General features: G+C 46.1%; 1 protein-coding gene across 2 annotated transcripts in view; it reads left to right on the top strand.

The window, feature by feature from the left end:
• The window catches only part of LEPROT (leptin receptor overlapping transcript), a 177531-nt gene that overhangs the window by 71677 nt on the left and 78097 nt on the right, over positions 1–27757 (top strand). The window contains exon 1 of one of the 2 annotated variants that reach the window (XM_069641976.1): positions 15971–16154. The exons of the other annotated variant lie outside the window; for it this stretch is intronic. Within the exon in view, the coding sequence (XP_069498077.1) occupies positions 16139–16154 (16 nt within the window). The 5' untranslated portion in view covers positions 15971–16138. Of the gene's footprint in view, positions 1–15970; positions 16155–27757 lie in introns of those variants that run through there. 2 annotated transcript variants of the gene reach the window in all.

Below are 27757 nucleotides of genomic sequence, written 5' to 3'. Positions count from 1 at the left end.
TCGCTGACCAGTTATTGGGGCCGCAGGAGATAGGCAGGAACAGGAAGCACCGGGTCCCGGGTGGCTGAAAAGAAAAGTAAGGTTAGAATGCAAGTATAAGGTTATCACAATGAATAATGGTGAATAGGAGAATAATAAACACCTACCCCAAGGATAACAGGTGCTAGCGTGGGACCTGACTGTTCCCACCTGAAGGAACGGAGGGCAGGATGCTGGCAGTCAAGGTTGCTGAGATTGGGCGGAATACTTGAATCTGGGGAAGTAGTAGTACCAGAAATGTTCCAGGAGTTGAATCTGGGGAAGCAGTAGTACCAGAAATGTTCCAAGGAGTTGTAGGAAACCCACAACTAAATGTCCCAACGGTAAACAAATCCAAAGGATAATCCAGGCAGCAGTCCAGTAAGGGAATCCAGTGGTCAAAACAGCTCCAAGATACAAGGTTCAGTGGGCAAATCCAAAAGGCAATCCAGGTAAACAAAACAAGGTCAAGAAATCCGTAAATCCAACTAGAGAGGTCCAGATAGCTACTAGCCGGTGAAAGCAGCTGAGAAGTACTGAGGAAACGGACCGGCGCTCTTTTTCAAGCGTCTTTCTGGGTCACGTGACTGCCCACCTGGTCACGTGACCGATTCCTACATTGCTTCTGGGTCACGCAACCGCTAGTCGGTTCACGTGACCCCTTGTTGCAGAGCATTGCATTCTTGGGGTGCTCGTGTAGTCGGGGGGGCACCCCTGCGTGCCCACAAGTGCCAAGGCAAACCCCAGTACAGGTGGGGACAGAGGCGCCAAGGACGCCACAAGGGGCGACATGCTGCCGAGGACTGAGTGGAAGGGACCCGCGGTCCGTGTGAACGCCGAGGCCCCAGCAAGCAAGGAAGGTAAGGGGGTGGAGGCTAGGGGGCGGAGGTTGACAAGGAAGGCATGACACCGGGTCCCTCTGCAGCTGGTCCCCCTTTTAACACTTTTACCATTCTTTGAACTTGGTTCAGCTTGCCACTTTGCGTCTTTCATTCACCACAGCCTGGCTCTTATTGGCTCTTCCCTCGACTGACTGGCTGTGATGAACCACTTGGCTTTCCTCGTAACTGGAATAAAGTGCCAGTACCACGTTAGCAGGAGTTTTTCTCGCTCCCGCTTATCACCCGCGACACACTCCATGTACCGTTGACATCTTCTGCAACACACTTGCGCTATTGTCCTCAGTCTTACGATTCGCTCTGCAGAGGTATCACGGGTCTGCGTCGAAAAAAGGGCAAGGTCATGTCCCTCCTTGTCACCCTAACGATATTTGCCGCCTTTCTCCTCCTCTTGAACTGCCGGACCTGGATAGCTGTCTCGTTGTGCGGTCTACCTTATTTGTACTGTGCTCTCTGGCTCCACCTTTTATCACTGTGGGGAAGGGAAAGAGCCTTTGCGAGTGTGTGATTCTGATCAATTGCCTGACTTCGCCTGACCCTTGTATTGGGACATGTCAGGTAAACGGTTCTGGTGTTAGTCTGTTTTCTTGTGTGTCGTGCAAAAGTGTTCGTATCAGAAAAGGGGGGGGCTGTTGTTTTGAATGTCCTACGTTGTAGGATGGGGAAAGGGTGTTGTAAGAAGGGGGACACTGCATCTCACCCAACGGTGTCCCACTCCCTGAGGACCCCCCATCCAGAGGATCCTCCCTCATTGGTCCACCCCCAGGAACTGGACACAATAGCGATGGCTGTGTCCTGGCCACCTAGATGACAGATCCCCGGGACTAGCTAGGGAGACACCTTCAGGTTTCTCACAGTAGACACAGCGGGAAGCAGCATGTCAAGAAGAAGCCCAGCTGATAAGGAGACGTGCACTCAACTCTGCACACAGCGTTTAGGTGAGAGAGAAGCCGTGGAAGATCAATGGAGCTTTCAGAGCTCCAGGAGACCGACGCACAACACAGTGAAGGTAGCATTATCAGGAGAGAGAGTGGGCAGGACACTGGAGGTCTGCTGCAACACCACCATGATAATGAGCTGCCCAAGCAAGCCTGGGAGTTGGCTAGATGTAAATGCTGACCCTGGGGTGCTCCTCATAAGAAATTTGTTAAAAACTAATATTTTTGAATATCGAACAATTAATGAAAGAAAGCAGAAACTTCATAATTGTGAATACCGAACAATAAAAGAAACAGAGCAGAAGTGGCCAGCATTACCAACAGCCAAGAGACTTTGAGAAAACTACAATAGATCAACAAAGGCTCAACTCCCCTTTCAGTAGATACACATTAGGGAAAGCTTATATACTCCATTGCCAACAGCCAAAAGGCTGTGAAACCATACAGAGGTGACAAGGGCACAACTCTCCCTTTTTAGGATATCAACTGGGGGGAAGTTGAAACCCTACAGCCAACAGTCAAAAGACCATAAGAAAAGCCATTTATTGTTATACATTCTTCCAAGAGAGATTGGTGTAGAGAATCTTGGAATCAATATTGCCATCACGTTTGAATATAGTTGTAAGTGTTTTCTTCCAGTCAGGTGAGTATACCAGGAAGGAAGATGGCTTGATGAAGTATAATTGTGATAAAAAGTTCTTTGTTGATTTAATGAACTTATTAACCTTGTAATTTGTTTGACAAGCTGTGGCATCATCAAGAGACGTTGCTGTGCTATCCTGACAAAGGTAGTTTATTTGAAGAAGGTGTGACAGACTAACAACTGTTGGACATTTTGAAAAGAACAATTTCCCAATGGTTTGGGTTTTGAACTTGTGTTATGAAAGATAGACATTTATCTTTCCAAGAAGGATATTGTGGAAAAGACCAGGTGTTTTGAATCGTGAAGAAACATTTGTGGAAAAGACATGTGCTGTGCCACAGGGAAGAACACAGTGGTTGGAAGAAACCTTTTGTGTTACCTTGAACAGAACTTTGTTGATTCAGAACTGTGCTCAAACTATTCCTGAATTGATCCAGGGCGAGGGAGCCCAACCCTGATCACAAAGAGTGCTTTCAGATTTCTTTAAGTTTGAACTGATCATTTGTTTTGTTAAACTAAAATTAGCCATACATTCCGTATATAATTTCATTGTTTGTATTAGTGTGAGGGTCAGAGAATTTTAGGACACTACGTCACTTTTCTTTAGTTTTAATTTGCTAGGCATAGATCTTTTTGTTAGGATAGGGAAAGATAGGTATTTACCCATCCTTTTTCATTTAATAGATGGCTAATCGTGGGAACTCTTTACCTTTGTGTCCTCTCACATTTCTGACCCCTCACAATACACAGGAGCTGCTTTGAGCTCCTGCTTATCCAATCTTAATTTAGTTCATTTTGGGCTGCTGCGCGGAGTGCAATTTGCTGTCTCTGTGGGTGATTCACATCATGGGGGTGGAAAACATTTAAGTAGACAGTTTGAGCAGAATGTTTACTTCCTCCTGTTGGGTGTTGTGCCAGACAGTGTTTCGCCTAATCTTAAGGAAGTTCAGTGTTCCAGTGCTGGATCTGTTTGCCTCGCCTCAACCCAGCCCAGCTGCCCTGGTTCTGCTCCAAGTTCCCTTCTCCGTGAGCTTGGGCAGAGCATATTATAACAGTGTCCTGCCTGAAGGGGCTTCTCTATGCCTGTCCTCTTATACCTCTGCTTCTCAAGGTGCTGTTCAAGGTACAGGACTGTGGCCGAGGCGCTTCTCGTATCCTCTTCTATTCGACCTGGTGGTATCTCCTGGGTGGTTTCTGCCCTCTTCCCTGTGCCCTCTCAGGAAGGTTCTGAGGTCTTCTGCTTCCCAATCAAGGCGCGGGGTTTGGAAATTGAGAGGCAGGGGTTGCATAGGCTGGGTTTGATTCCACAACTTACTCCAGCAGTACAAACATCCAGGATGACAGTTTATGATAAGCATCGTAGGAACTTTGCATTGAGGTGTGGTAAGATGTTTGTACAGACTGTAGACTACTCTGTACCGATGCTTTTGCAATTCTTGCAAGAAAGCATGAATATAGGCCTGGCTGTGTCCTCTCTCTATGGGTCAATGGGCAGCTATTATGGCTTTTAGGGAACTTTGGGTTGTGAGTACTGGATGTAAGCCACTGGTGACTCGGCTGCTGAAGAGTTTCCTGCTGACCAGGCCAATAGTGTATGCAGGGCCTGCATGCGACCTTCCTTTGGTGTTGTGGGTATTACCAGAATCGCCATTTGTAACAGGTGGGCATCAAGTTTCTCACTTGGAAAGCAGTGTTCCTGGTGACTACTTCCTCTGCCCGCGGGTATGTGAGACTGGGGAATTGCTGTGTTCAGCTCTGTTCCTGCAGGTGCAATCAGATTCACTTATTCTCTTTGTGATCCGAAATTTCTTCCAAAGGTTCTCTCTGTTTTACAGGCACAGGACATTGCTCTTTCATCGTGTTTCCCCTGTCCCTCTTCTCTGGAGGATGGGCAGTGCACAAGATCTGTCTTGATGTACCTGGCCAGGATTACTTCCAGTAAGCAGTCAGAAAGCTTGTTTGTTATGTTTGGTGGTCCGAAGACTGGCATGCATGCGACTGACCCTATTTTTTATTTTGAAGCGGGAACATGACAATAAAATGCATCACGGTGCAGTACAATAATCGCATGTACAGAAAAATGTATACTGCAAACTTAAATTACAGGTGAGATCAACAAAACAACAATAAAGAAACATTAAGAACGATCAAAATCAGATAAAACCTAACATTTGTAACAGCCAGAATTCCATATCTAAGACTTTAAAACTTTTCGAACATTAAATAATCTGGAATCAAAAGAATTTCTGAAAGCCAAAGCTTTCTGGAATGTTACTGTAGCACCAGAAAAGGAACGTTTCAGAATCACCGAACGTATAAAGCTGGGGACTACAAGACGTAGCAAGTCCCGCATGCTATGGGCTCGAGGGCCTCCAGAAATGTTCAATTTGTCATATAGATAAAAAGGGTGTATGAAAATGATGTGCTTTATATAAAATACCGCATTTTAAAATGAATTCTGTGATCAAGAGGACGCCAGTGCAAACCTTTCAAAATCAGTGTGATGTGATCAAAGTTCTTAGCAACGTAGGCTAATTGAGCGCCCACGTTAAATACGGCCTTTAAATATGCCAAAGAAGATTCAGGGAGGGCTATTAACGATGAATTCCCAAAATCAATATGTGAGAGAATTAAAGATTGCACCAGTACAGGAAAACGTGATTTAGACAAATAGTGCTTTAATCCAGATGAACTCAGAGACATACCCATGTCTGCCAGAAAGAGGTTGAAAAAAAGTGGTCCCCTAGGCACCCTTGTCTAACTCCCCTATGCACCTCTATAATTTCTGACAGATACCCCAGTTCGTCCAACCGTACCCTTATGTTGGTGTCCCTGTGTTGCTCCTGGTTAACCCCACTGTCTTAACTTATTCCAAAGAAGGGCCCGGTCCACTTGGTCAAAGGCCTTCGACAGGTCGACCCATGCGCCAAAATGGGGTAACGATCTATTGCCTTCGGTCTGCTCACTTACAAGATTTAAGATGAGGCCATTTAACATTGTTGACATCTCCTTCCTGAAGCCTATCTGGAAGCGGGATAAAATACCATGATTTTCTACCCACTGTTTCATCTCATTCAACAAAAGCTTCATAAAGATTATACTCTCTATGTCGAGCAGTGATATAGGTCGATAATTAGCCGCTGCTCGACGGTCTCCAGCTTTGAAGAATGGGATGACTAGAGCCGTTTTCCAAGAATCTGAAAATAGACGCCTCTTAAAGATCTTGTTAAACAAACAAAAGAGAAGTTGTGACCACAAAACTGGCTGTTTTTTGAGTATTTGGTACGTCAGGCCATTAGGGCCTGCTGCCCACGAAACATGATTTAATAATTATCTCCTCCAAATCCCCTGCGTCAAATTTCAGATGCCATGGTATCTGTGGTGTAGCTACAAAATGGGAACTGTCGATATTTTTAAATACTCTGTTAAATGCTCTATCCAACCCTTTTCTGAAACCAGATTAAACAGTGTGGCTCCGGGACCGACTTCAAAATGGTTGATGAGCGTCCAAACATTTTTGGTATTCCCATCTCTGAGAAGTTTGAGGACCTTCTCTCCATCATTTTGAAGTCGGGGGCTCCCTGAAGAAATGACCATGATCTATAGTTTGCCTTTTCTCTGCTCATTTCTACCTTATAAGCTTCTGGCGGATACCCTGCTTGCTTTATTTGCCGTAAAGCCTTTCTATATTCTCTTTTCATTTTCTGTGTTTTTTCATCAAAGGAGTGAGTATGCCTTTGCTTCACCTGATGAGCTGGCTCATTGGGAGCAGATGTAGCCAAAGAAATTTGACAAACTTGTGGGGGTGGCAGTTTGTTTCCCAGGTCACTTGTGGAAGCGTCTTCAGCTGTCTATTTAGGTTTTCGCCTTCACTTCTATACTTTACTAGTCTAACTTTACACTGCCTAATTCTGCTTGGAAGAGAGCTGAATAGAGCAGGAAAAGATAGTTGCAGCCTACTATGGTCGCTACCATCGTCATGCTCCACAACTAAGGTAGAAGGCAACGCCTACAAGTTCTGGGAAACAAATACATAGTCTAGAGTCGAGGAAGACTTGCAGTAGTTATAAAATCCATCAATTCATTCATACAAATTTAATTTGCACTTGGAGAGTGACAGAACACAAAGATCTGCATAGATGAAGAAACATGTTCAAACATTTTTAGAGCAATGCAGTCAGGGGATGATGTCTGTAAAAGCATTTGGGAACCTTTTTTTTTTTTTTTTATTTACTTGTTTATAATCAAAAGCATTTGATTTTTACAAGATGTTGATACGCAAAACAGAGAAACACATTTTGTAAAATAAATATAGATGCAGATAAAAAGGAGGAAAATAGAAGTAAAAGAGGATAACAAGAAACAGAAAAATAATTGAAACCAGGAAACTAGGCACTTCACTACAGAACCTTTGCGTCTCAACATAAAAGAAAGTCACTGTTCTTTGAATTACACTTGACTAGTTTGTAAGTTCTGGTTTAGACTCAATGCTGCTTCTAAAATCTTTACTGTCGCTTTCTACCACTTAGTTCTGTCTCCAGCAATCACGTCGTATATCAAAGGAGCAAATAGGCTTCCCGCAAAAATGAGGTTCTAGTGCAAGTCATAAGTAAATGTCTCAGAGCTTCCACTCTTCCTGGGTCCAGACAGAATCTGCAAGTACGAGCGTCCCTTTTCGTACGGATTGCTATGATTTCCTGCGTTGGTAATTGATTGAAACTTGTTTTCATAAAAGTTATATGCATTTTTTTGTTGGGGAATTTTATGCAGGAGCTCATAGGTTGGTTAAGTTTATTTGTTGTTGCTGGTAAATGAGCCAGGAGTTTGTTTCCTATTGTGTTTTCACCAGTTTGGATCCAATCTGCTTGCGCTATTTTTGTCTTGATTCTGTTGGGGTTCGCTATCAGATCGTCTGCCGAACAAGCCAAATCTGCTAGTTGTTTTGTGAGTTTTTGAACCCAATTATTTAGTGCTCTGCAACGTCCTTGGTTAAGCTCTATCTGGACCAACTTGTAAATTGGAATGCTATCTGGAAGAATAATTTTCCGAAAGAGACGCATCTTGCTTTGGTCTACTGATGCTTGTAATGATAGTAAACCCAATTCACGTCTAACAGCAGCAATTGCAGAGGATTTAGGCAGCCCTAACACGGCTTTCCATAGATAGCCTTCCAGTTTGGTCCATACGGTGTTATCAATGTTCAACGCAGCGTCCATGCCGTAGATTATAGACGGAACTACCTTTTGTTTGTAGTATTGGATCGCTGGAAGAAGCGAGAATTTACCAAATTTCCGATCTACTAATTTCATTTGGATTGTCAGAGTTTTGGTCTTTGTCCATAGCGCTGAGATTGTCGCACTTTTTGAATCCATCATGATTCCAAAGTATTTTATAGTAGACACGGATTCAAGTTTTGTGTTGTTTAAATACCAGTGGGCTTGATGGATCGTTGCTGGACGACTTTTCCCCATCGTCAAAATTTTTGACTTATGGATGTTTATCTCCAAATCATTATCGCTGATGTAACTTGCCAGGTTCGTAAATTGGCGTTGGAGACCTATTTGGGTTTGATCCATCAGGATCAAGTCGTCAGCATATAACAATCTTGAGATTTCAGTATTGCCCAATTTAGGTGGAAAGGCTCTGACCGCTGGTTGTGTATGCTGGAAGTCTCCCATGAAGGCGATGAATAGGGCCGGAGCGAGCGGGCAGCCCTGTTTAACACCACGCTCTGATGAAAATTGGTCCGATAACATCCCTTGCCGATTTAAGCATACTCTTAGTTTAGTATCCGTGTGTAATGCGATCACCGGGCATAGGATCTTTTCAGGGCAATTCCACGTTTTTAATTTCGCCCATAGCCTTTGACGGCTGATCTTGTCAAAGGCTTGTGTTAAATCGATAAACGCAATATAGACTGGAGGCGCACCATTCTTAACATTGTCCTTTACGATTTTCAAAATCAGGATGTTTATGCTGGTACTTGCGTTTTTAACAAAGCCTGTTTGAAATTTATCTAGACAGGGTGCCGATCTCGCCCAGTTGTGAAATCTAGTTAAAAGAAGGGTGGCGAAGATCTTCCCCATGATGTCAAGAAGGGCAATGGGGTGGTAGTTTGCTGGAATTTCTCTATTTCCCTTTTTAAAAACAGGAACTATTACCACCTCAGACCAAGTTTTAGGTATTAGCCTAGTGATCGTACATTGCTTAAACATTGTTGTGATTAGGGCGGCCCATTCCTCTGGGTGCTGCTGATCGATATTGGTTAAGCCATCAGAGCCAGGCGCCCTAGAGGTTTTTAATTTCAGGATAGTTGCCAGAATTTCATCGCGATCTGCCAGATCTTCCCAAGGTGATGTTGTGCAGCATAGAGATTTGTTTGAAGTTTGCGAGATAGAAGCAAACTGAGCTGAGAAAAAGCTTATCCACGCCTGTTCTGAGACGGCGTTCGAGAGTTGGTTGTTTGTCACATCGTTTTTATCTTTGATCAGGGACCAGAATTCTCTTGGATTTTTTTGTTGTTAGAGTTTTTAGCATTTGCTCTGAGTCATTCTGGTACATTGCTGCTTTATGGTGTCTCACCCAAGATTTGTAAGATCTTGTGGCAGCTTTGGCGTAGTCCTTTTGTACCTGATTATTGGAGACTTTAGCCAGACGGTTTAATTTACGCATCTGCTTTTTTTTCAAGGCTAGTTCTTTATCATACTCGTGGACCCCTTTTCCATTGGGTCGGTGACATAGACCCTTTTCTTTCCTATGCGGCAACAACAAGGGCATGTAATTTGGTCTACTTGTTGAGTCTATCTTTGTTTTACTGAGTGCATCAAATTTATTGGCGATTTCCTTGATGTTGGTTGCTGTAAATTGGATTTGCGACGACTTTCGCGCTACCTCCACCTCAAAAGGATATATTTGCTTTGGAGTTGATTCGGACTTTAGAGTCATTATCAGAGGATTATGGTCGCTAAATTTTGTTCTGTATACCTCAAAATAGTTAACAAAGGGGAGGGAAGGATAGGAGATGTAAATATGATCCAGTGTTGCTGACATTTCGGCACGTTCTCAAGTTGGAATTCGGGGTAAATGGCCTCTAGCTGGTGCGACATTGTAAAATGTTCTCGAGTCCATAAAATCAGTCCAAAGCACACCTCTCAGAGCAGAGAGGCAGAGATTTGGTGCCGCAGCAGTTTGATCAACTCTTGCGTTAAGGTCGCCACAAATTATGATGTAGTCAGTTTTCTCTTCAAGAAGGAATTTATTTATGGTTTCCGCGATGGTATCAAGAAATTCCATGTTAATTGTTCTCTGCGGGTTTTAGTAGACATTGATGATTCCGAGGTTGGATTTCATATTGCTTCTTGATATAGATTCTATATGGAACCACTCAACTAGTAGAGCTAACATGCCATATGATTCGGCCACTTTCTTTTTGCTAGAAATGCCCAATCCAATTTTAATTGCCGTTAGGAGGCCCGATGACGGTCTTCCAAACAAACCTTTACTGCTGAAGAGATGTGTATGTCATATTCATCTAGTACTGGTGGTTCCATAAGCCACGTCTCCTGGGGGCAGATAATATCAAAGTCACTCAAGTCAAAAGGGTCTGGCTTGGTAAGGTGATCGTGACCCCTCGTGTTCCAAGAACACATGATACTCCTGTTCCGTCGTAAACATTCCAATGTTAGAGGTCCCGTAGGCGTCGCTGAATCTTTTAGTTGTTAATCTTGCTGGTTTGGGTTCAGAACCTTTTTTAACCATCTCCAAGGCCCCGACGGTTCACGCTTTTTATTGTGGGCCCACTCAGCAGTTTCATCAGTGGACTCTGAGTGCCTGTAGATTTTCCCCCGTCTGGGATTTGAGCTCCAGTTACCTTCATGTTGGAATTTTCGATGATTTGTGTTGGTGTTCGACGAGTATAATCTCGATCTGAATCTCCCTCTGCTAAGTTCAGGTTTCTCCCTGAAAGCGACTCTTCTACTGCCCACCGGCAGATCTGTAGTGTTTAGGTGGCGTTCCGAAAGGTCCACCGTCGCATTTGTTCGCAGAGGAACAGCCTTTTCCGCACCTTCAGACACAGGAACTTCCTCTATCGAGAAGCCTAATTGAATTAAGGCGGCGATCACATCTTCGCCACCGTCCAGGTCCACGAGATTGTTCACGTGAAGGTATGTTTTAGCCTTCCAGTCTCTATGGTAAGGCTCCACCAATACAAGATCTGATGTTTTTAGAGATTTCAATGCCGGTATGCTGGTTAAGATTTTCAGGACCGTGTTTCTGTTCAAGACGAGGAAATTTTTCCCGGCTGCGAGTTGTTGCATTTTATAGACTCTGGTAGATGTTACTTTAGAATCGCACTGATGCCTTATCTCCCCCGATATCTTTGTAGTATTTACAGTTTTCGTCTTTTCAGGTATTTTTTCATGTTGTTTTAGCCGCACATCCCATTTTTTGGCCGATGTGTCCGCTGGTAGTTTTTCGCTCTCTTTACACATTGTAATTTTTGTTTTATTTGTGTTTGAAGGCAGGGATTTACTCACAATTTATGGTTCTTCTCCATCATTTACGTTTAACTCCAAGTTCGTTTCCTCTTCGTTCAGATGGATCGTCAGGTCAAGAAGTGAATTCCCCATTGAGCCTTGCTCATTTAGTTTGGAATTGTCAAGTTCGATTATAGTTTGTTCCATTTCTGAGTTACTGCCTACTGGGGCTTGAGGTGGCGCGTGGATAGTTGCAATCTTTTCCTGAGTCGAAGCAATTGCTTTAGGAGTTTTAAACATTGCTGGCGTTTTTGGGTGTTCTTTGCTTTTGTTCCCGTTTTGAAGCGTAGTTTGTGCCCTGGCTTCTAACGGCTTGATTTACCTTTGCACCTTTTGTTTGTAAATCCTTTGTATTTAAGGACAGAAGATGTTCTAACTGGGGGTTTTGCCTATTTTCCCCAAGATTTCTTGCAGTGGTTAGTATGGTAATTAAAGATTCAAGCCGGGTAAGCTTTGAGTCCCATTGTTTCTCTTTCTCCACGTTTTGTTGGTTTTGGGCAGTAATGAAACCTTCCAAAAATGTTACTTTTGTGTTCAGGGCCGAAACAAGAGTTAAAGAATCCTTCATTGAATCGTTAATTGATTCATACAATTTTACAAAAGGTGCCAGCCCCACTGTTATGGCGGACATGATTGTAAGTAAGTCTGGCTTTTTTGTTGGCGTTTCTTTGGGAAGGTGGCCCACCATGTCACGTGGTCTTCTATTTCTAACTGGTGTTGAGGTGTCTTTTAGAAAGTCATTGTATGAAGACTGTCTTCCAGATGGAGGGTCAGATAGAAATATCTTTTGTCCATGCGTAACCAGCACAGGTGGAACGATTCTAGGAAGGGACTTATTCCTCAAATCCGGTTGGGCTGGTATTGGTGACAAAGTCTTTCTTTGGTTCTTTACTTTCATTGGAGGGGAAATAGTTGATGGTATTAGTAGATTTTCCCCCTGTCCGGCTCTCTCCGAATGATGTGGGGGGACATCTTCATCGAGCAGATTTATTGTCTCTGTTTGTGCTCCCGTTCGACAAGGGTTGATCCTATTTCCTTGCACATCCCTGTCACCTCGGCTACTGGATAGTGGGGTGGTGGAGTAGCCACACTGGGCCTCAACTGCACTATGAGTAGAATCCGCTATTTTTTCTCTTTGTAGCGCCACTGGAGGTAATTCCAGCAGAACATCGAGCATCTCTGCATCGGAAAGTTCGGTGTCTGTTTGTGGTATCCTCTTTGTTTGTTTAAAAAAGAATTCTTTGAGCGTGTGTGGTGTCGGAAGATTTTGAAAGGTGGATTTGACTGAGTCACATTTTCTTTGTTTCTGAATTGTAGCCCTTTTTAGTTGCTGGGAGCTATGCTCTAAATGTTCCCCCAGTTCCTTTCCACTCTTTCTTAATGATGCTCTTTTTTTTAATAGCGCCATTGCAATTTCTCTTTTCTGGGCAATGAGCTCACCAGTTACGGCATTTTGTCTGTTTCCCTGAGTTGGTCGATCTGGGGTTGCGTCCGTGAACCCATTCTCAATAACAGGCAAGGGAGCCTGTTGCTGCGAGTCTTGGCTTTGCCACGAGGTGGCGGCAGAGAGAAGCTCTGCAGTGACGTCGCCTGAGTCTAACACAGGCTGATGTTTGGAAACGACAGCTTCCGCTTGTGAAAGGACTTGGTGGTCTTGGATAGCTGAACCCTCGGCAAAAGTAGCGGGTGGCCCCATCTTCCTCACCGATGGGGCGAGAGGGACGTGGGAGCCACAAGCCAATGCCGCCGCCGGCGCGGCGACCCGCAAGCTGAGATCAGCCGCGTGGGGTCCTACGACTCCGCTTGGCTCACTCTCACTCGCCGCAGCGGAGGCCTCCGGGGCGCCGACAGGCGATGGCGGCGGGCTCGTACTGAGCAGCGGTCTCCCAGCGTCCAACCTTGGGTCTGTTTCAGCGTGAAAGGCCTCCCCTCGCTGGTCCACTGCAGCCTGGCCTCCAGGTATGATCAGGGGCGAGAGGGGGGAGGCAAACTGTGTAAATTGGAAACAGAAGGCTCTGGTTGGGGAGGTAGCGATGCCGGATACGATGTTTCACAGGAAACGTTAATAGAATCCTCCTCCGAGCTTTCACTCGTTGCATTCTCCAAAGTCCCGTAGGAAATGTCGTTTGATGTTTTCTGAGCGTTCAAAGGGCTTACGACCTTACAGGATGCTTTCTCAAGAGGGTTCTCAAGGTGGCTAAAGTTCGTTTGGATGGGGGGCACTGAGGATCCTGAAGGTAGCGCTTTTTTCACTGGCATAGTGCCAGAGTTAGCATTAATTCCACGGTTTTTCCTTGCCGTGTAAATTTTATGCGATTCTTTCTGCTTCTCAGGGCATAGTAATTTGCTCCTCAGTACCCTACCAGATGGGCTTTGTACTTGGGGACAAAGAGGGGAAAGTTCTGAGTTATCCATAACACTTTCAGGTCTAGGAAGTAGGGGGTCAGTTTGCAAATCCATGCCTCCTTACCTCTTAGCTTCCGTAAACTGCTTCCTTACCATCCACCAAACAGCCAGCGGCCTTTACTACGTCGGGCTTAACACCGCAAGGGTGTGCTGGTCTCTGCTTTGTGGCCCTGGATAAGTCACGTGAGCAGACACGTGATAGGCACAGCGCGCCACCTCCTCCTGGCAGCGAGCGAGTTTTAAAGCGCGAGTTCGTAAGAACTCCCAGCACAAGTGTTCAGGTAGCAGCAGCGGCAGCAAGAGTGTTCTTTCCTCACAGGGATTTCAACTTCTGTGGATTTACACACGCCGCTCGGCTGTGCTGGTCTCTGCTTTGTGGCCCTGGATAAGTCACGTGAGCAGTCGCGTGAAAGGCACAGCGCTCCGCCTCCTCCTGGAAGCGAGCGAGCGAGTTGGAAAGCGCGAGTTTGTAAGAACTCCCAGCGCACGTTTTCAGGTAGCAGCAGCGGCAGCAAGAGTGTTCTTACCTCACAGGGATTTCAACTTCTGTGGATTTACACACGCCGCTCGGCTGTGCTGGTCTCTGCTTTGTGGCCCTGGATAAGTCACGTGAGCAGTCACGTGATAGGCACAGCGCTCTGCCTCCTCCTGGAAGCGAGCGAGTTGGAAAGCGCGAGTTCGTAAGAACTCCCAGCGCACGTTTTCAGGTAGCAGCAGCGGCAGCAAGAGTGTTCTTTCCTCACAGGGATTTCAACTTCTTTGGGAACATTTAAAACATGTCTTTATAATAATAGCCACCCCTCAACTTTATCATGATGAAAAATTGTATAATCTTCTCGAAATAATAAATCAAATATATGTTATTGGGGGCATTAAATCAAATTACAGTTATGCAACTACATCAACTTTGTGCGACACAATAGCATCCACTATAACGTCTGCAGGGTCTACCACTGAATAAGCATTAATAGGTATTTTAATTGAAGCTTTTGAGTCAATGATCTCCTTCCAGACATAGGCTGTATGGGAACAGAAATGTGATTATTCCAATTCCGTGACTTTAGCGGTTTTGAACATGGGATTCGAAAGTTAGAAATCCAAACAGGAATATTGGTTAGGGTAATCTCTATTTCAACTGCAGTAAAGGATGACACAAACATTTTAAATGGTGACAATTTTCCAAGGGTAGCAACAGAGTAGAAACAGTTCCAACCACACCTGTCCAAGTACTACCCTCGATTGGTCACAATAAGGATTTTATAGACTTAGGGCGTCCTGCAGTTAGCTAGATGAAGAATCCTAGGCCAGATCCACAGTGATCCTAATGCCTCTCCCTGTAATGGTTTTGCAACGCTGCAAAGAATTAAGTTGCCTAAATGCACAACAGTAGCAGGGGTCGACCTCCTTCGGGGGGCGGGAGGAGTGTTGAATGCTGGTACACATGTTCAAGGGTGATTTGTTGTGGTGACTGGTAATACATCGGTGATGGGTGTTGCATACATGCCAACATTCCAATGCAACTGGCAGGGAGATTCCGTCTGATAAATCGGGAGACAAAAATGTTGCCATAGGGAATGTATTGGGGAAAGAATAATTTTAGGGTGGAGAACGTGAAAAATAGTGATATTTTTCACACAGAAATCGTAAGTCTCCCGCCTAAACCGGGAGGGTTGGCATGTATGGTGTTGGAGCAGCATACTTGTTTGTCTGTGTTTTTCTTCATGGATCATATTTTCACTGCTATATTTGGTTTGCCCCACAAGTAAGTACTGGGACAAGTAAGAGGGACATGGAGGTAATGAGCCAGTTACTTACCAGTAATCATCATTACTCTTAATCTTCCTCGTCACAGTACTTGCAACCCACTTCTCCCACCCTGGGGTGGAGTGAAACTATGCCTTGTGTTAGCGGGCATTGAACTGATACATGGTGGTAGCTGGGAATGTTACACCCTCGGTAGAGACGGTTGGTGCATGTATAGTGGTTTAAAAAGTTTGAATGGATTCCTGACAGGGAGGTTGGGTACTCTCATAAGTATGTGACGGTCCTCTAATAAGTACTGTGACGAGGAAGAATATGACTAGGAGTAATGATATACATGATGTAATGTTGTGTTACAGCATTTTGTTTACTGGTTAATTAGGACACCTTTAACGGTAGCTCATTCATCTATCCACCATCCGTTTGCCCACTATTTATTCAAATGATGTTGTTCTGTGGAGTTAGGGGCGAGCTGCGTCACGCCGTCACAGACAATACGCCTGGATAGCGATGCCCTGGTCCTGAATACAAGCTTCAGCAGTTTACTTTCCAGGCCAATCTGCACCGAATTAACCGTTGAGAGCACGGGGAGTTGACACGGCTGAACTGGCTGTCGCCTTGACCAGCAACACTCAAGCCATTACCTCCACGGCCCTCTTCCCAACAACGTGGGGGTGCGTTCTCTTGGTTTTACTTGTTTGACCCGCCCCTTCGCTCCAGTGTAACCATTGAGAGCACGGTGACAGCTTGAGCCAGCGTTCTCACAGGACGCAGACGCAGAAGAAGGCGGAGTTAAAAGCTGTGTTGCTAGAGCTGAGGTCACGAGACACGGGCTCGGCTCTCCGCTGTTTCCGGTATAGAGAGCTTGTGTTGTTTTTTTCTGGGACCTAGAAAGCAATACAGCGGCTTTTTATTTCTTCTTAAAGCAGTCGCACTATGGCTGGAATGAAAGGTAACGTAGAGGTGGCGAGGGGATTTGTCCAGCTGCTCGTATCGAGTGTTCTGTACTTTACGAATGTTCTGTACTGTGGTTTTCTATTGTTAAAATGTAAAATTCTGTTAAGTATTGTTTTGCATCGGCTTTGATTACAAGTTGTTTGCGATTCCAGCGTGAGTCAGACAGGGTGGTGTAATTTCCTCTGTGGTATTCAAACTTTTTATGCTGGTGTTTACGATAGTTCACTGGTATGGTAATGTTTGTTTGTATAGCACCTACACACATTAACTCCACGTTCCCTCTTCCCAGTACTTACCTCATGAGGCCCCTGCCTCCGACACAGGACTTTCTTTTACTCCCTATAACTCCTCCCCTTAAGCCATGTCACTCAGGGTATTTGTATTTTGTTTATTTGTATTGCGCACCTGGCCCGTAGGCATCAGGGCGCATTTCTTAAAGGTACATATGTTACAGACAAAGTCAAGCAGTTACACAGTATACAAGGTAAAGTTACATTTTTCCTGCCTTTTAGATATTTGCATGTGAATGGCAATAAGACAATAAAGCAGTGCTGTAAAAGAAGCACAGAGGCAGGCCTGTGCTTGTGATCCTTTCTTTAATCAAGCACAAACTGAACTTGAGACAGAAACCCTGCCTCCCGTAACACGTGGGTCGCAGCCCACTCAAGTAATAACAATAGAAAGGAGATGCAGCTCCTTGTGCTATAAATAACAGAAACGGGACATTCCATCTCCCCCTTCCTAAACATACAAACTGGGGTCTTTAGTTCATTTCCTCTATCCACCTTGATGATTTGCGTATTGTTTTCCGCGATGGACTGCGTGCCAGTAGAAGCTTACGCAGTCGCTGTGACTGTCATCCGGGTCTCTGTCTCGACCAGATGAATCTTCTGTTCTTCTTGACTCAGTGTATGGTGAGTTTCAGTTGCCCTCGAAAGTCCGAAGAATTTAGAATTCCGAGTGATGGTGCCCATCGGGCTTGCGGCTGTTATCATTGACCCGTGTATGTGTGTCACAGTCATTGGCTCTGGCTTGAAAGCTACGTTATCATTGGCATCTTGATTTTGTTGGACCAGGACCTGATCGCCTATTTGGATGGATTTTGATTGTGCATGCCTCTGACGATCCGCATATTCTTTCATCTTTGTTTTGATCTTCTTGCGTTTCGCTCTTGCAGTGTCAATGTAGGTGTCAGGAAGGGCGGCCTGGGGATTGTGGGATAGCTTTTCTTTGTTCACTACTCGTCCAAATATCAGGGCGGACGGTCATTCCCCCGTTGAGCTGTGAGGGGGTGTTTCTGTGTTCGTAGTAGTGTGCAGATGGCTTGCATGAATGATCCGTTGGTAATGGAACAAACTTGGAGTGCCGTTTTCGGTTGCTCATGCATTTCTACACCATTCCATTCGCTTGTGGCCACAGTGGCGTGATCTTGCGATGCTGTAAACCAAGATGTTCTGCGAACATGGCGAAATCATGTCCACTGAATGGTGGGCCGTTGTCTAATTTTACTATGGATGGAATCCCATAGTCTGCAAAGGTTTTGTCCAGAGCTGGTATTACTGCTTGGGGACATATGGAGTGGATGAGGTGCACTTTGGGGGTCTGGGACATTTCGTCGACAATCACTAGTACACACTTGCCATTTGCTAGACGCCCGAACATGTCAACGGCCACTTCATCCCATACTTGTAGAGGCATCCATGATGTTTTAAGAGGCTCTGGGAATGTATGTGGGGCAACTGCCTGGCATGCGATGCACTTTCCTAATAGTTGTTCCACCTTCTCATCCATCTGGTGAAACCCTACTTTGCCTCGTGGCTTGTGGTCGACACTATTCCTCTGTGTCCCGAGTGTGCTATCCCTAGTACTTGTTCCTGCAGACTAGCGGGTTGACAATTCTGTTCTCTTTTAACAGAAGACCTTCCGGTGATGTTGATAGTGTGTGTCTGATGAGTCTGAAAGTGCAGAAGTGTCTTTCTTTGCTTGAAGGTAGGATTTGTTCTTGATTGAGTTTGTTGTGCCACTGATCAGACTTTAGGCACTCATAGCTGGCCCTTCTTCAGGGCTTCAGTTAGCTGAATCATCGTGATGGACTTGGGAAGTGCATTGCTTATCACGTAATTTATATATTGATTCACTTTGCCAGACTAACGTTCATCGTGTGCTGGAAGTGGGTACCTGGACAGGAAATCCACCAGGTTATTTTCTTTGCCAGGGCAATGTATAATCCTGAAAGAGTACTCTTGTAGCGTTAGACCCCACCTGTCAATGCACATTCAGTTGCTGAAAGACTGCAGCTTGCATAGGCTACTATGTGTCTCGGAGAGTCTGGTGATGCCCCTGGTTTGGAATGTGCTAGTATCGCTCCTAGCCCCAGTGAGCTTGTGTCCACTGTCAGTTCAGTGTCAAGTCCGGGTCATAGTACGCCATGCAGGATGCTGACGCGATGCACTTCTTAACTTCCTGAAATGCATCTTCGCTTTCATTTGACCAGTGCAACTCTTGATGTTTTCCTGCGAGTAATCTGAGAGGCGTGCTTATAGATGCAGAGTCCGGAATATAGCGCGTTCAGTAGCTCGCCATTCCCAGGAATGAACGTACTGTTGACACTGAGGTGGGCGTGGGGGCCTCCACTAGCGCTTGCACATTTTCGGTGTCGGGTTGTAAACTGTTGCTTCAGAATATGTCTCTAAAGAATTTCAGCGTTGATTTGCTGATTTCACACTTATCTGGGTTGACCGTGAGAGGAGCGTCTTCAAGGGCCATGCACACCCTTCTTAGAGTGTCATCATGTGTTTCTTGAGTGTTGCCAAAGATCAGACTACAATTCAAGCAATTTGGGATGTACGTGATAACTTGTTGAATTTCATTTGGAAAGATTTCGGCGGTAGATGATGCACCAAAGCTGAGCCTTTTGTATCTGAATAATCCCAGATGTTTCGAGAATGTGGTGATAGACCTAGAGGATGTGTGCAGTTCAAGCTGGTGATAGCCCTTGTTTAAATCCAGTTTTGTGAATACTTTTGCCCCTTGGAGTAGATGAATCATGTCCGGCATCCTGGGGTCAAGGTGGCGTTCTCTTACTATAGATATATTTGGGACTCTGATGTCTACGCAAATTTGGATGCTGGTTTTGTTCTCTTTTTTTTGGGCACAGGGACTGTCGGAGACACCCAGAGTGTGGGTCCTGACGCTGGTTCAATGATATCTTGTTTTAACAGGGATTGAAGTTCATCTTCCTCGTGCCTCTGAATATTCAGAGGGATGCCCCTGTAGTGCTGGGCCGTCCATGGATTTATATGTAGTTTGATCTGTTTGTCTATTAGCTTCCCTAGACCCATGAACAGCGTCGGAAACATTTTCTGTATCATATCCTTCAGACTGGTGGTGTATGCGGACATAATTTGGTACATTATGTGAATGAGGCCCATTTGGATGGCTGACTTGAAGCTCAATATGCTTTCCCCCTGGTACCTCACCTTTTATGACGTAAATATTGACTCTTTGGCTTTTGTCCTTGTATTGGTATGTGGCCGTGAACATGTCTCGGCAGTTGAGGTGTTTGCTTGATCCATAGGGGTAGATCGGGGTGTCTGGTTCACTTAACTCTTTCTTTGTGGTGGGAGACATGTATGTGTCGTCATTAATCACATTTACCGTAGCTCCAGTGTCAATTAGTAATTCCTTGCTCTGACTGTTTAGTTGTAGCACTAATTTCGGGCTGTATTCTGCAGCGATGCTTTTTCCAATGGCATGGACATATCCTTGCTTGCGGTCGCCACTGGATGAAGAGGACTGTGATTCTTGTCGCTGTCGTATCTTCCAGATATCTGAGTTTCTGTCTCGGTTTTCTTTGTTGGGAGTCTTGCCTGCTCCTGTAACGACTAGTGTTCTCCCTTTTCTTCGCGCCATCTGTCGTGGCGCCAGGTCTCTCGTGATGTGCTGTGTGAGCAGCGCCTACTGGTGGTAGGTGAATATCGCATGTAGGGTCATTGGCTTTCCCGCCTTAAGTGGTGGCCATCTTGCCTTATGTTCCTACAGACAGACTGGAAGTGGTTTTTCTCCTCCAATTTTGTCACAATGATGACCAGTGGCCGGGCAAGGGCCAACATATGGGAATTTGAACCTGTAACATTTCTTCTGTTCCGCTGTGTGTTCTAGTGTGTGAATGGGGCACACTGCTGCAGCTGAGGCAGACTGCATAATTTTGATATTTCTTAGGGACTCTGTTTGTAAAATCTCTTCCAGTGTCCTGCTTTTTTGAAGTAGCTTCTTGTGGAATTCAGGAAATTCACACCCAGCTATTGCCTGTGATTTGAGTGCTTCATCTGTCGAGTGCTTCATCTGTCGAGTATCGATCAAAATCACAATATTTTGCCAGTTTTCTCAGTCTCATTACAAAATTGTCCATGTTTTCACCTCTATCTTGGGTGGTTGTGTGAAAGATGTGTCTCTCGTAGTCCACATTTCTCAATGGTGCAAAATAGTTGTTCAGAGAATCAATTATGCCTTGAAATGTGTCTGTGTTGTTTTCTGGCAGCTCAAATACAATGTCTCATACTACCGGACCAAGCAAATGCATCTGGATTCCCATTAGGCAGCGTTCTTCACGAACCCCAGATGCATCAATATATATTTGCAGTTCTTTAAGCCATCTGGCCCATCCAGGCGCCAAGCTGCTGGTGTCTGAAATGTCAAATTGAGGCATGGCCTGTAGTTGTAGTGATTCAGTGCCACTCTCTCCATTGTGTTCTTGGTGGTGAAGTGTGGGACTAGATTGAGGGCTCTGCAGACTGTCTGCTTCATTAATAGACATGATGGCAAAACGGGTGCACAGCTTCTCACTTTAAGATTTGTGTGAATGGTGACTGGGGCGCGTTGCAGCTGTGAGTAGAACCTTGATGTCACTTGGAGTCACTCCTTTAAGCACGTAGATCGATGACGGGTTGAATGGTGTAAATGTCACTTTGGACTTGATCCACATTTTGCGGTTCGCTTTTATGAAGAAACGCAGTAATGTTTGTGCTGGTCGTTTCCTCTATGGCAGTGCAGTTAGAATGCTGGTGCGCGGGAGATTTGAAATGCGGAAGAAATGAGGCCTGTCTGGAGCGTTCGACGGTACGCGTGTGGCAGCGCGCTGTGATGTGCGATTAGCGATGTGATGAGGCGGCCTGCCCAGCACACGTGTGACGTCGCACAGCGGTAAGTATTTATCTGTCCCGCTCTGCAGTTCAATTTGGATGCAGCTCTCATCCCTTGTGACGCATGCAATGTTCTGCCGTGTGTGCCCACAGGCTGGAGCTTCGAAGTAGCAATGAGGCAGTTAACGGGGTTCCTAGCAATGTTTCATCATTGACATAGCCTCGTCCCCATTGTTAGATATTTGCATGTGAATGGCAATGAGACAATAAAACAGTACTGTAAAAGAAGCATAGAGGCAGGTCTGTGCGTGTGATCCTTTCTTTAATCAAGCGCAAACTGAACTTGAGATGGAAACCCCGCCTCTCGTAACACGTGAGTCGCAGCCCACTCAAGTAATTTTTTTTTTTTTGTTGTAAAGTATTTTATTGTCATTTGCTTATCATACAGTTAGGCTTTATCATTTAGTACGTTTTAAGCATAGCAAAATGTCTTTTCCTTTTGTGTAAATAACAACATTTAACAACAACAACAAAATAACCAATTAACCGGAACTGTCTTCAGGCTATAGCTTGTATTCTGTTCTTCGGTACGGGCGTAGGGCGTAGAGGACTAGTAGTTCGGATATTGGGAGGTCCTGTGAGGGTTACCACTGATGTTTTGGCTGAGTATTTCATCTAGAGTATCGGAAGGGGTGTGCAAGTCATGGGGGGCTTGTGGTCAGCAGTGAAGTGTATATCTCTCAGGAGGGCCTTCCATGATTCAAAAGTGTCATTTGTATCCTCTTCTTCAACAGAGGCCACTTCCTGCCAGGCTTTGGTTTCAGCTTCTGTCCATCTCTCCAACTCTCTGATCCAGCATTCGTGTCTCGGGGCCCCTGGCGATTTCCATGTCATTGCGATGGATCTTTTTGCCAGGATGCAGGATATGTCCATCAATTTGACAATGTCTTTGTACTTGCTTATTCTGGAATATGTGCCTGGTAGGCACTCTTTTGGGACCCAGCTGTATCTGGTTATCCCCTCATCTGTGCAGGTTTGTTTAATCCCGGCCCAAAATGTCATCGCCCTGCTTCATGTCCAGGACATGTGGATCAGGTTCGCTTGGTCGTTGCCACACCAGGGGCATTGTGAAGAGGCCTGTTTATTAAAGCTGGCCACTCTCTGCGGGGTCATGTAGGTCCTATGTAGGACATTTAGGTGTATTTGCCTGAATCTGATGTTTCTGAACACTTCTTTGTGGTAAAGTAATGCTCTCTCCCACTCTTCCTCGGTCAGCATCATTTCCAAGTCTTTTTCCCACTTTTCCTTCAGTGCTGCGCTTCTGGGGTTGGGTTTGTCCATCAGTCGGTTGTACAGCCGGGCCACCGGTTTCCAGCCGTCTGAGGTTGTGGATCTCCTGTAGGAGAGGGTCTTGGGTGGGTTCCTCAGGCCAATCGTTCCATTTCTTTTTGGCAATCTGTTTGACTCGTTGATACCACAAAAACTGGCCTCTCAGAGTCCCACCAGTGCTTGTAGTGATTCGAAGTCCCTGAATTTGCCATCCTCAAACACGTCACCCTATGTGTAAATCCTGACTCTTTTCCCAGCTTCTCATCACTGGGAGATCTGTCCTAGTCTTGCACGCGTCTGCTAGTATTGGGGTGTTGGGCAAATAGTGGTGCTTCAGATGCACCATAGAGCAGGTTTTGGACCATATATATGCCTGCCTAGTTTTGTGATCATCCATAGTATTTCCCTAGGGAACAGCGAGGAGGGTGTTTGTCTCAGTAATTCGATCTCTGCGGTTGTTTCATCTGGGAGCCATCTCATCAAGTGGCTGAGCTGCGCCGCCAAGTAGTACATCTGGAGATCGGGGAGTTGAATCCCTCCTTCTTTGTATGGCAGTGTGAGGATTGCTAGGGGAAGTTTATGTCTGGGTGGTCCCCATAGGAAGTCTTTAATTAGTACCTCAAGTTTCCTGAAGAAGGGCGGTCTGATGTAATGGCAGATATTTACAAAGTAGTACAGGAATCGTGGGAGGATTATCATTTTAATAATAGATGCTCTGCCCATCATCTAGAGTGTGAGCTTTGACCAACATTTCATGGATTTACGCAGCCCTCTCATCACAGCTTCTGTGTTGCATTCATGCATAAGTTCTGTAGTGTGTTTCATATTAACCCCCAGGTATCGGAACATTTCAGACTGCCACTTTATCCCGATTTCAGGTAGGTCGTTTTCATCCAAGTCCCTGAGCCTGGCCAGTGGAAATGCGCAAGATATCTGTTTGCTGAATCGGATCCCCGAGTAACGTGCGTAGTTGTCAAGAATGTCTAATGCAACCTGTGCGTTGATTTGTGGGTCTTTCGGGTACAGGAGTATGTCGTCCGCATACAATGATATTATGGAGTGTTTGTTGCCCAGTTTTATACCTGCATCAAAGTACTGTTTTCTAAAGTAGATAGCTATCGGCTCGAGGCATAAGATGTATAACCGGTGATAGCGGGCATCCTTGCCTGGTTCCCCTCGGTATCGCCCAGGGTTTTGACATTGTGCAACCAGTTTTCACTCTGGCTACAGGCGTGTTGTATAGTACCTTGACCCATCTCACAAAGCCTTCTCCGAAGCCAAATTCCATCTGAACTTCGATCAGCCACTCCCAAAATATGGAATCGAAGGCCTTGATTGCATCCAGTGAGAGTACTGCGAGGTCTTCATCTCTTGTGAGGGTTTCCGCCATGATATGTTCAAGCCTCCTCAGGTTGGCTGTGGTGTTGCATCCTGGAGCAATCCGTTCTGGTCTCCGCGGACTAGGGTTCCCACCACCTTCGCGAGTCTTTTAGCTAGTATAGTAGTCAGGATCTTACTGTCGTAATTCAACATCGCTAATGGGCGATGGGAATCACAGTTGCTGGGTGGTTTGTTTGGTTTAAGCATGGAGATTATGATCGTTTCCTTCATGGTGTTGGGCAGGATCCCAGTTTAGTATTCCTCCAGGAAAACCTTGTGCAATGTTTGGGGTTAGAGTTGCTTCATAAGCCTTGTAGAATTCAGGTGTCAGGCCGTCGCTGCCGGGGGCTTTCCATGTAGCAAGTGATCTGATTGCTTCCGTCACGTCTTCCGTAGTTATCTCCTCGTCTAGTGCTTCCCTTTGTTCAGCGGTCAGTTTCGGGAGTTCTATTTCTTCTAGGGTGGCCTTAAGCTCTTCCCTGGGTACCTGTTTGGTGTGTGTGTATAATTTGGAGGAAAATTCTGCGAATTGTTATTGATCGCTTGTTGTGTCCGGTGCGTTCTTCCGCTTTCGTCTGTGATTTCGGTTGGGATATGTCTTGGGTGTTCCCGCTTATACAGCCAGACCAGCAGTCTGCCTGGCTTGTCGGCTTCTTTGTGTGTCCTGGCTGTGTATGTTGCAAAGTCAAACTTGGCTAGTCGTTCCCAGGCTGATCGACATTCTTCTCTGATTTCCTTCAGCTTTGTCTCCACCTCAACCGCGGCGTTGATGTTGGCTTCTAGGCGTGTTATTTCCGCTTCATTTTCCTCTAGTTCTCTTTTTAGTTGCTTCCGAACACCTCCCACTCCCGCTGTAGCTTCTCCTCCTGTCACCACTTGCATGGCTTCCCATAGTGTGCCGCAGCCTGCCACAGTACCTTTTGTTGATGTGTATGTATTCCTCCATTTTGGTGCCGAGATCCTCTCTGAACTCGTGGTCGGTGAGTGCTGTGGTGGGCATTCTCCACATCAGGATCGGTGGCCTAGGCCCCTTGAGTTTCCACTGCATGAGTAGGGGCGAATGATCAGAGATCGACCTGCCTAGGTATGCTGTGGACTCTGCTAGTGGGAGTTGTTCCCTGTCGATGAACAGATAGTCTATCCTTGTGTGTCCTCGTGTGTATCTTATGTGGGGATGAGTAGTAAGAGTAACTTCTTTCCGTGGGGTGGTGTTCTCTCCAGATGTCTATCGGGTTCAAGTGTGCTCAATTGTGTTGTTCAGTGCTTGTGTAGCGGCATTGTATGGTTGTTGGGGTGGCTCGGATCTGTCGGTGGCTCCGTTTCTGACATAATTGATGTTGCCTCCCCATATGAAGGTCCCTTCTCGGTGATGTGTTATCTTGGCATATACTGTGTTGAGGTGGTTGGGTATTCCATGTTGTGGGATGTAAGAGTTCACTAGGCATATTCTAATGTGTTCAATTGTTCCCCACATTATTAGTTACTTGCCTTCCTTGTGGGCCTCTAATCCCAATAGTTGTAATGGTACATTAGGGTTCACCCATGTAAAGACTCTCGTGCGTATTTGGTGTAAGGTGCCCCTCTTCCAAGACCTCCCCATCGTTCGGATAATTTGGATGTGGTTTCTTCCGCGAGGTGGGTCTCTTGGAGCATCACAATCGAGACTTTATTTCTGCGGAGATAGGATTGAATCCGATTCCTACGTAGGTACGAGCCCATCCCCCCTCACATTCCATGTCGTCCCCTTAGTTGTGTTGCAATTTTCACGGTGCCCTAGGTTTATTATTGCGGTCCCCATCAGTATTTCGGGATGGTTTCCACTTTCAGCTGGAGGTTCTCACTTTTAGGTTCCCAAGTCCTTTTGATTCGGGTCTTGAGGTTGTCCTATCCTGCGCCTCACTGACTTTTGTAGTTCGACAGTGTAACAAACAAAACGGTTAACATAACTGGAAGTGGTGTGCCCAGCGACTGCATTTTTCTTGCGGTGCTCAGGCGCTCTCGCGCCGTCTGGACCCATCTTAGGTATCGGGCACGAGCGGGGTCGTACAGGCAACTGGCCTGTGTTGGTCTGTCCGTGGGGGTTGTGCTCTGTGCTTGGTGGGAGGCCGAGCGAGGGCCGCATCTGTTTAGCAATCTTATTTTGAAAGTGATGATTGTGGTTCTTGGTTACATTTTGTTTGTCCTGGGAGTGCGGGTTAGAGGGTGGACGCTCACCTCCTACGTTGCTTTGTAGTTTCACTTCAGTCTTTTAAAGGCGGAGTATCTTTGCCGTCTGCCAGATTATTATGTTCCATTCACATATTGGCGGCTGCCGGAGTCTCTAGGAATATCGCACAACCTTTGCAAATGACTTTCAATCGTGTCTAGGCCTGACTCCTCGGCCGCCGCCGCCGAGTGTGACGAGGACAGTGACTACACGGCCCCCGTAACGGAGGCTGTAGACCTCTCAAAGGAGCGTTCACGCTCCTCGTCATCCGTCCCCGGCCCCGACAAGCCCGGCTCACGCCCAGCTTATGGGGATGAACACCCCGGCGACAAGGACGCACAAAAAAAAACACCAAAGCACATACCCCCAGGCACACATTCGTCGAAGACGAAGGCAGCCACAGCGCCAACGGGGACGCCGGGCCTACCGACGTCTTCCGCCGACCGTAAGGGTCGTCAGCCCTCCCCGCGACAGGCGACTGGGCACTCCAAAAATAATGGCGCTAACACCAAAATTTCCGGCGACGCGCATCGCAAGAGCGCTAACATTGCTAACAAGGACTCGACGAGCAAAGGCTCGACGTTTCATAGCGCGACGGCGACCGATCCCTCGGAAGAGAGTATGATCGCCGAAAGCCTCGCGCGCATAGCATCTAAGGACGGCCAAAGACGTACGGCGAGTGCAACGCCGAAAACCGCGCACAAGGCCAAAGATACGCCGAAGGCGCCGGAAAACCTATCAGGCCTGTTCCCGACGCCGACAGAAGGCCCTAGCCAGCAAGAAGGATACTCAGAAGGCGAAGGCTCTCTTTCTCTGACGTTATGGGACAGAACCAGACTATTACAGGAGGAAGAAACCCCCTTTTCTTTCCCAGACCGTCCTGGCCGACCTCAGTGGACCTTTGAAAGGTTCCAGACCTGTATGGACAAACTAGATAGGTTCATGTCCGTCCCAGAAGACAGGGCACCCAAGAGACCAAGGGAGGCACCCCTGGAGAGTCCAAGGGCTAAATACCAGAAGTTTTATAACCCCATACAGGAGGACATAGACACTTACAATCCCACTGAGGAAGACACCTTCTTCCAAGAGGAAGATGAGTTCACCTATGTTGAGGACCAACAAGAAGAGGAAGGTTTTCACGAGGAAACTAACCTATGTGAGGAAGGATTCCAGGAAGACACAGGCGAGGGCGACCCAAATCCCTGGCAGACACCGGCTAGGTCGACTGACACAGGCAGTAGCTGTAGCAGTATAGTCATCAGGTCTACTGAAACTACACCAGTCAGGAACCCTTCGCCTGTTGATGATCAACCCACCTTCAATGCACTGCTGAGGAAGGCAGCAGCACATTTCGAGATCGAAACTGGGGAGGTCACCCCAGACACCGTTTTTGTGGAGAGGATTATCAAAGAAACCCCCCCCCCCACTAGCCAGGTTATACCCATCCTCGCCTCAGTTAAGAAACGTATTACACCTTCTCTTTCCACTCCGGCATTGGTGAGAGGGGTCAATCCAAGGATTGAGAAACTGTTCTCTCCCTCT

The sequence above is a fragment of the Ambystoma mexicanum genome, chromosome 1q (genome assembly GCF_040938575.1).
Source record: "Ambystoma mexicanum isolate Mex_15411 chromosome 1q, UKY_AmexF1_1, whole genome shotgun sequence".
In the NCBI taxonomy this organism is placed as follows: Eukaryota; Metazoa; Chordata; class Amphibia; order Caudata; family Ambystomatidae; genus Ambystoma; species Ambystoma mexicanum.
The sequence above is the reverse complement of the archived record's forward strand: the minus strand, read 5'-3'. Positions and strand labels throughout refer to the sequence as shown.